The 9,243-nt window shown below is 50.1% G+C and overlaps 1 protein-coding gene and 1 non-coding gene across 2 annotated transcripts in view; both read left to right on the top strand.

Annotated features, from left to right (window-relative positions):
- Positions 1–9,243, top strand: part of EP400 (E1A binding protein p400) — an 83,126-nt gene that overhangs the window by 49,258 nt on the left and 24,625 nt on the right. Inside the window, exons 12-15 of the mRNA XM_023739305.1 lie at positions 2,026–2,117; positions 2,706–2,956; positions 7,339–7,541; positions 7,654–7,823. Of these exons, the coding sequence (XP_023595073.1) occupies positions 2,026–2,117; positions 2,706–2,956; positions 7,339–7,541; positions 7,654–7,823 (716 nt within the window). The remainder of the gene's footprint in view (positions 1–2,025; positions 2,118–2,705; positions 2,957–7,338; positions 7,542–7,653; positions 7,824–9,243) is intronic.
- Positions 8,957–9,088, top strand: LOC111822123 (small nucleolar RNA SNORA49). Its single transcript, XR_002825400.1, has one exon. It is a non-coding gene; the product is annotated as a small nucleolar RNA SNORA49 (small nucleolar RNA).

Below are 9,243 nucleotides of genomic sequence, written 5' to 3' on the forward strand. Positions count from 1 at the left end.
GTCGGGGCGCCTCTCCCTCAGGCGCGCTGTCGGCCTCAGGTGCCCTCTGCGTGTTCACCTCAGGGCGCCTCTGTCCCTCAGGTGCGCTGTCAGCCTCAGGGGCCCTCTGCGTGTTCACCTGAGCCAGGGCGCCTCAGTTCATCCAGGTTCAAAGATACAGAAAGCCACCCTCAGCGCACCACCGTCCCCATAGGATGGGCACTGACCTTGCACTGCCCCCGTCTGGCCCCACTGGACTCTGGCTGTCCTGGGGCAGCGTGGTTGAGCCTTTCTTGCAGCATCCCAACCCCTTCAGTCAGGGGAGCTGGGCCTGGAACCTGGTGACAGGCTCTCACTTGCCACCTGACACCTTCACCTGGCCCATTTCTCTGGGACTCCTTTGTCTGCCCAGCACACCTTGTTTCCATGGCCAGGAGCTTAGCCTTGCACGCAACATCTCAGCCAGGGCAGGTCTGTCTGGTGGGAGCACTCGTCAGGTCAGTGAGGAAGACAGACTTGCATGCAGTGAAGCAGCTAAAGAGGTGCTTGGACTGAAAGGGGGAGACGGAGCTGCAGGGAGCAGCTTCTACCTCGGGTCGGGGGGACAAGGGGAAGAGGCAGAGGTGATGAGGGCCTCACAGCCTCGGGGAGGCACCTGGAGCAGGACTCTGCCTCTGAGGAGGGCCAGGAGCCCCTGCACCCTGGAGGGCGCAGTGGGAGGCACTCTGGAGAGGGAAGGGACTGTGCTGGAGCTGACAGCCTGCTGGGTGCAGACAGCACAGGGCCACCGGTGAGCAGAGTGGCCAGAGCCCGTCCCTGCCCAAGACTGACTTTCGTCCTCATGTCCTTTACGAAGGCACAAGGGCAGTGCTTTAGAGGTCCCTGTTTGACTGCGAGGACAGCAACCCCACGGGCTTTCTCATCTGCGAGCTTCACCAGGCAGCACGGCTCTGATTATTGTGCCTTTCCTCCCAAGCGCCAAGTGCCACGTGCATTTCCTCTTGCTCTTCGTGTCCTTTCAACACACTGAGAAGACACCGTTTCTCTGAGTCTTGTCACTGTGCCATGAAGTCATTAGCTCACAAGTCACCGTAGAAAGTTCCTTATCACGCAGAGGGGGCAGCCTTGCATTTCTTCGTGCTTCAGCTTTTGTAGGAGAGGCCCTGGCTTTCCCTTAGCCGATCTTGGGTGATGGGCTGTCCCAGCAGGCTTTCCCAGAGTCCATCCCACTGAGGAGTCTAATGCCCTCTGCCCACTGCCCCCTCTGCAGCAGCCCGTCCGCCTCTCCTGGCTCCAGAGCTGGCCTCCACCTGTTCTGCTCCTCCCAGACAGGGAGAATGTGTTGTAACAGCACAGATGGAGTGACATTGTTTACATGCCTGCTTGCCAGGGCTCTCTGCCTTCACCAGCGCCTCAGACCACAGGCCCCATGCTGTGTGGCTGTGCACCTGCTCTGCCCCTCACCCTCCTGCCCTGGCTCCTGGCTTTCTCTCGGCCCTTAGGGTGCTGTCCACTCGGGCTGCCGTGTGCTCTGTGCCACCTACTATCCCTTGCTGGCTGTCTAGATGAGGACCTGGCTTTAGTCTTCTCACGGCAGCCTTTCCTTTCTTGGCACCTTTTACAGCTGGAGTTCTGTGTACTTGTGTGGTGGCTTGTTACAACGTCTGCGTTCCCAATAGCAAGCGCTGGAGAGCAGGCCCCGGGCAGCACAATTGAAGACACTGGCTTTCTCGTATGGGTCTGTTCTGATTATTCTCAGAGTAAGCCTTGCTTGCTCGTGTGAATTTGCTCCTGTGATGTACTGCTGTCTCTAATGTCATAATTCTTGGATGTTGTGCATCGATTTCCTTTTTTGCATATGGTGGTCGTCGAGTTGTAGCTATACATGGCTGAGTTAGGAAGCCTCCCGTCTGTTTCTGTGTTGAAGACGTGTTCAGTGTCCTTCCTGAACTGGCGTAGGGCTGTAGTTTCAGGGGACATGCCAGTGGTGGACAAGTCCCGTGGATTGTTGAGGCTCCTTTCTGACTCTTCGTTTTGTGTTTTCAGTCGGTGTTCCAGGTCGAGTGGCAGTTAACCCCATGGCTGCAGAACCTGGGATGGCCCCCAAACCGGCCTCGCCGCTTGGTGCTCCAACCCAGGTACCACCCACTAGATGCCCCTTTGCCGTTGGCTTTTACCACCGGACGCACCGCTGCTCCTGGAAGTCGTGCCCTCCACACTATACCGGTTCCTGACGGGTCGATTCTGACTCATAGTGATCCTGTAGGAGAGAGTACAACTGCCCCATAGGGTTTCCAAGGAGCAGCTGGTGGATTCAAACTGCTGACCTTTTGGTTAGCAGTCGAACTCTTAACCACCACACTTCCAGAACTCTAACACGTTTTCTCTCTGAGTTAACAGGAGTTTGATTTTAAAAACACATTTCCTAATAAAGGAAATGAAATGGGTTTATGATCTTTCAGGTTTTTTATACTCCTCTAGAAGTCCTTCTAGGCATTAGAAAGGTTTGCCTGTGTCTTGGGAAACACTTCTCACGTTGGCAGGGGGTAGCCCTGGCTTTTCCTGTGCCCTCTGTGTCCGTGTTTCATGCAGGTAAAGGACCACGTGTGTCTGTGTGCACTCTGCAACAGGCCACCAAACACCAGGGGCCCTGGATTAGTTGTGGAAACGGTAATTTGGAAGGTGTCTCTCAAATAACCGTTTTCTCATCAATGTTTCTGACAAAGGAGGAAAGGGCCAGACTCCTGAAGGAGCGGTTGGATCAGCTCTTCCTTGTCAACGCGCGGCGCTGCTCCCGAGCACCTGTCTATGGCCGAGACCTTCTAGGGGCCTGCTCCCTGGCCATGCAGGGTGGTGCACCTCGACCCAGGTCTTGCGCCAGCAGCCACGGGAAGGGTGCTCGGCCCTCAAGTAGCGGAAGTGACCTGATTTTGACACTGAGCCAACGTCAGGAGTCCCTGCAGGATGTTATAGACAGGTACGTTGGCCTGTGTAGAGACACCCTTAACTGTATTGCCCCCTGATAATCGATTTCCGTAATGGTGTTGTGGACCGTCATCTTATCCCCAGAAGCGTCTCCCTGAGTTGAAAGGTCTATTCTGAAAACACTTGGTGTGTTCAGCGTTGGGGTCTGCTTGAATGACTTTCCCTGGTGCCCACCTTAAGGGATGCCTCCAGGCCCTCCTCCCCCAGGTTGGCCTGCTCCCCAGGCAGGGTGCCTGTCCCACCCTAGGGTGGCTGCCACAGGTGGTTCTGGGCGTTCCTTGGCTGCAAAACTAGGCACCTGTGCCAAGTTCTGTGTACAGATAACAGGTAATTGTATTGTTGATGATTCTGTCCTTATTGTTCCTTTTTTATTATTTTATTTTTTTATTGTTGTAGTTTAAGTGAAAAGTTTACATTTCAGGTTAGTCTCTTATACAAAAATTTATACATACATTGTTACGTGACCCTAATTGCTCTCCCTATACTGTGACAGCACACTCCTCCTTTCCACCCCGGATTTCCCATGTCCCTTCAACCAGCTCCTAACCCTCTCTGCCTTCTCATTTCACCTCCCAACAGAAGCTGCCTGTTTAGTCCCATGTATCTACTTGAGCTAAGAAGCACACTCTTCACGAGTATCATTTTATGTCCCACAGTCCAGTCCAATCTTTGTCTGAAGAGTTGGCCTCAGGAGTTGTTTTAGTTCTGGGCTGATAGAGAATCCGGGGGCCATGCTTTCTAGGTAGGGTTCGTCCAGTCTCAGTCAGACCATTAAGACTGGTCTTTTTACTAGAATTTGAGTTCTGCACCCCACCTTTCTCCTGCTCCATCAGGGACTCTCTATTGTGTTCCCTGTCAGGGCGGTCATTGGTGGTAGCTGGGCACCATCTAGTTCTTGTGGTCTCAGGCTGATGAAGTCTTGGTTTATGTGGCCCTTTCTGTCTCTTGGGCTACTACTTTCCTTGTGTCTTTGGTGTTCTTCATTCTCCTTTACTCCAGGTGGTTGGGACCAGTTAATGCATCTTAGATGGCCGCTTGCAAGCTTTTAAGACCCCAGATGCCACTCACAAAAGTAGGATGCAAAACATTTTCTTAATAAGCTTTGTTATGCCAGTTGACCTAGATGTCCCCTGAAAGCATGGTCCCTGGACCCCCACACCTGCTATTCTGTCCCTTGAAGTGTTGGAGTGTGTTCAGGAAACTTCTTAGCTCTGGTTTAGTCCAGTTGTGCTGACTTCCCCTGTACTGTGTGCTGTCCTTCCCTTCGCCTAAGATAATTCTTATCTACTGTCTAGTTAGTGAATAACACTTACCATCTCTGCCCACCCTCGTAACCATCAAAGAATGTTTTCTTCTGTGTTTAAACCTTTTCTTGAGTTTTTGTAATAGTGGTCTTATACAATATTTGTCCTTCTTTGACTGATTAAATTCACTCAGCGTAATGCCCTCCAGCTTCCTCCATGTTATGTTTCACGGCTTTATCGTTGCATAGTATTCCATTGTGTGGATATACCATAATTTGTTTATCCATTCATCCATTGATGGGTATCTAGGTTGTTTCCATCCTTTTGCTATTGTAATAACAGTGTTGCAGTGAACATGGGTGTGCATATATCTGTTTGTGTGACGGCTCTTATTTCTCTCGGATATATTCCAAGGAGCGGGATAGCTGAATCGTATGGTACTTCTATTTCCAGCTTTTTAAGGAAGTGCCAAATCGATTTCCAAAGTGGTTGTACCATTTTACATTCCAGTCTTTCCACAGCCTCTCCAGTATTTATTGTTTTGTGTTTTTTGGGTTAATGCTAGCCTTGTTGGGGTGAGATGATATCTCATTGTAATTTTGATCTGCATTTCTCTAATGGCTAATGATCGTGAGCATTTCTTCATGTGTCTGTTAGCCACCTGAATATCTTCTTTGGCGAAGTGCCTGTTCATATCCTTTGCCCATTTTTTAATTGGGTTATTTGTCTTTTTGTTGTTGAGGTTTTGCAGTATCTTGAAAATTTTAGGGATTAGACGCTGATTGGATTTGTCGTAGCCAAAAATTTTTTCCCCGTCTGTAGGTTTGTCTTTTGACTCTTGGTGAAGTCTTTTGATAAGCATAAGTGTTTGATTTTTAGGAGCTCCCAGTTATCTAGTGTCTCTTCTGGTGCTTGGGCATTGTTACTTATGGTTCGTATTGTGTTTATGCCATGTATTAGGGCTCCTAGCGTTGTCCCTATTTTTTCTTCCATTATCTTTATCTTTTTCAATTTTATATTTAAGTCTTTGATCCATTTTAAGTTAGTTTTTGTTCATGGTGTGAGGTATGGGTCTTGTTTCAGTTTTTTTGCAGATGGATATCCAGTTATGCCAGCACCATTTGTTAAAGAGGCTCTCTTGTCCCCAGTTAATGGACTTTGGGCCTTTGTCAAATATCAGCTGCTCAGTGGTGGGTGAATTTATGTCTGGATTGTCAATTCTGTTCCACTGGTCTATGTATCTGTTGTTGTACCAGTACCAGGCTGTTTTGACTATCATGGTGGTATAATAGGTTCTAAAATCAGGTAGTGTGAGGCCTCCCACTTTGTTCTTCTTCTTGAGTAATGCTTTACTTATCCAGGGCCTCTTCCCTTTTCATATGAAGTTGGTGACTTGTTTCTCCATCTCGTTAAAAAAAATGCCGTTGGAATTTGGATTGGGATTGCATTGTATCTGTAGATTGCTTTGGGTAGAATTGACATTTTCACAATGTTGAGTCTTCCTGTCTATGAGCAAGATGTTTTTCCACTTATGCAGGTCTCTTTTGGTTTCTTGCAGTAGGGTCTTGTAGTTTTCATTGTATAGGTCTTTTACGTCTCTGGTTAGATTTATAAGTATTTTATCTTCTTGGGGGCTATTGTAAATGGTATTGATTTGGTGATTTCCTCTTCGAGGTTCTCTTTGTTGATGTAAAGGAATCCAGCTGATTTTTGTATGTTTATCTTGTATCTTGAAACTTTGCTGAAATTTTCTGTTAGTTCCAGTAGTTTTGTTTGGGGTTTTCTGTGTATAAGATCATATCATCTGCAAACAGAGATACTCTGACTTCTTCCCTACCAGTTGGGATGCCCTTTATTTCTTTTTCTAGCCCAATTGCTCTGGTTAGGACCTCCAGCACCATGTTGAATAAGAGTGGTGATAAAGGGCATCCTTGTCTGGTTCCCGTTCTCAGGGGAATGCTTTCAGACTCTCTCCGTTTAGGATGATGTTGGCTGTCGGCTTCGTATAAATGCCCTTAATTATGTTGCATCTTGTTCTTTTAAAAACATTTTTGAAGTAGCCACGTGAAGCATTTAATTGGATGAGTAACGCGTGTGTACGAGTTAAACTAAGAAACACGTTTTAAAACAGAAAACAACAGCTCAAACGCGCTGTTTGTCACTGATGCCGAGGCACGCGCATGCTTTCTGTCTCCTGTTCGCGAACATCATGCGTATTGGCGGTTTCTTTCACTGCTTCAGCAGGATTTCTAGGTTCAGCTTCAGACCATGTTTTCTTCTCTTTCCACTTCATTGTCGAGAGGCAGTTGTCACGCTCATTCCATGTTTATAGGGGGAGCCCCATGGGTCCTGTGCTCGGCTCAGCCCACAGGGTGGGTCTCTTTCATGTCCCTGAGGCCAGAAACCGAGGTCGTGGGCCAAGTGAGACAGGGACAGCCTCCAGCTCCCAGCTGTCCACCCTAGCTTAGCGACCTCTTACGTAAGCTCAGGTAGCTCTCGTTTGTCATCCCTTCCTTCTTCCTCCTCTCATATGGCAGATGACTTTTTAGTGTGAATACAGTTGGTAGTAAGCCAGAGGAAAACCTAACCAGCTCACTCCTACAGGAAGAGATTGGCTGGCGCAGGTGATGTCTGGAGGTGGGCGGGTGAGCTCCAGGCGGGTGGGTGGAGGGCTTGGCAGGGCCCAGCTTCCTGACTCTGGCTTCCCTTGTGGGACTGTGGCTGGAGCCGCTCTGGCGTTCATCCCTGGACCAGCTAGGAGATGGTGCGTGTGTCCCCAGACTCCTGCGAGAGACAGGTGTAGGTGGAGTGTGCCACCTGGGAACCAGCCCCTGCAGTCGGGGAACGCCTCTCCTGATGGGTTTAGTTGCCATGTGGAGTGGTGTGAGATGCCCTACTTGGCCAGGGCCAGTCAGGGTCCATCCTGTGGGTCCCCGCCCCATGGCTGCTGTTGGTGAAGGACACGCAGGCCAGGCACCACGTCACCATGGTGATGCAGGCGAGGCTCCCGCTGCTGCTTCTGCGGGACCTTCCTACAGTGACTGTGTGTGTCACTGTAAACAGAACAGGCCACTGCCTGTCAGAGGCCCAGCAGGTGCCGCGTGGTGACCGAGCCGTTGTCTTCCTCCAGGGTGGCGTGTGTGATTCCCCCCGTGGTCGCAGCACCCCCGACCTTGCGGGTGGCGAGGCCGCCCTCCTTGTACAGCCACAGGATGAAGGTTTTCAGGCACTGCCTCCAAGAGCACATGGCGCCGTACTTCCAGCAGCTGCATCAAGCCACAGCCCTGCGCCTGCTGCAGTTCCCCGAGCTCAGACTGGTGCAGTTCGACTCAGGTACGCAGGAGAGCTGGCCACCTGCATGCTGTGCTGTGGGAAGTTTATCGGCCTTGGACCGTGAGACATCGGCCTTGGACCGTGAGACATCTTAATGTTTTCCCTTTTGTAGGAAAGTTAGAAGCTTTGGCCATCTTACTTCAGAAGTTGAAGTCGGAAGGACGCCGCGTGCTGATCTTATCACAGATGGTTCTCATGTTGGACATTTTAGAGATGTTCCTGAACTTCCACTATCTCACCTACGTAAGGATCGACGAGAATGCCAGCAGCGAGCAGCGGCAGGTGAGGGGTGCGCTGTTTCCTCTGTCATTGACAAGTTGACCGCGTCGATGTTTGCACCTGTGTTTCAGGACCCTCATCGCTGAGAGCTATATGAATTCAGTGATAGCCTAACATGACCCTTAAAATAAAAGGGGAAGACTGTCTTAGTCTGTTTGGACTATTAAAAAGCCTTCAGTTCATCCTTTGCTTTCTTTTTTTACCATAGCTAGGTAAGGAGTACGGAGCCATGTTATTAGGTAAACGCAGTAAGCCACGTGTCTCAGAATAAGAACTGGTGGTTTGCTCTCAGTGTGAGGTGGTGCTGGCTCCTTCAGGAGACAGCCACAGAGCAAAAGCATGGAAGCCCTGCAGACTCATTTCTCATTTAAGGACATGAAAATTAAGTTGCATGTCCATTGTTCACTTACCAAGGAAGCTAAGGATGCTCTGACGCCACATGAAACAGCGAGACAGGCACGCTTGGTGGGGTGCGAATCACCAGAGCCTTCTGGGGGGCAGCTTGACAGGACGACCCTGAAAGTGAGTGTACACTCTTACCTTGAAACCATCTGTCAAGTATGCTTTCTGAAACAACAGCAGTAGCATACCAATTCAAGACCTCTGTGCACAGCTTTCGCTGTAGAAACGTTGCTAACAACCCGCAGTCAGGGACATGGTAAATGTCCCCTAGTACAGGGCAAGTAAAGACTCATCCGTGCACCACATGACTCAGCAGAATCTTAAGCTACAGCCGCTCTGTGGCTTCCACGTGAAGCACGAGAAGTCACTAACAGTGACACCTCGGAAGAAGTTTTGGAAGCACAGCAAAACGTTCCCAGTACAATGTTAAGTGCAAACGCGAGATGCTGACCTGTGGACCCCTGTGGACCACGGTGCTCACTTCATGCGTGTCGTTCAGCAGCTCCAGCGTCTTCTATGTGCGTGTGCATGCACACACTGACAGGGCCTAGGAGGATGCACATCGGCTTGTTAATGATCACATTTTCTGGGTGGCAGTTCAACAAAGTAAGTGTAGACTTTTTTGACACATAGGGTTGGTCGGTGCTCGCACTGAAATTACAGAAGAGACATAGTCAGACCTGGTTGCTGCAAGTGAGGTTAGGGGTTTCTCCCTGTGGCCTTGCTCTCCCCTGCCTCCTCAGCCTTACTCCAGGGCCTCCTTGCCTGTAGAGTGCCCTGGCATTGCCTGAGGAGAGATGAGAAAGCACATGTCCCTCCCCAGAAGAACCCAGTTTCTTCTGGGGCCTACACATTGAGCTGACAGTGCAGGTGTGATGGAATCTACTGTTCCTGCATCTGTAACTAGGGACTTGAGTTACTGAGCAGAGCATGGAGCTGTGTGGTCAGTGAGGGGAGACACGCAGATGCGGGAGAGCCAGAAGGAGGGGGAGCTCAGGTGACAGAGCGTGGAGCTGTGTGG

This window comes from Trichechus manatus, unplaced genomic scaffold (assembly GCF_000243295.1).
Source record: "Trichechus manatus latirostris isolate Lorelei unplaced genomic scaffold, TriManLat1.0 scaffold00131, whole genome shotgun sequence".
In the NCBI taxonomy this organism is placed as follows: Eukaryota; Metazoa; Chordata; class Mammalia; order Sirenia; family Trichechidae; genus Trichechus; species Trichechus manatus.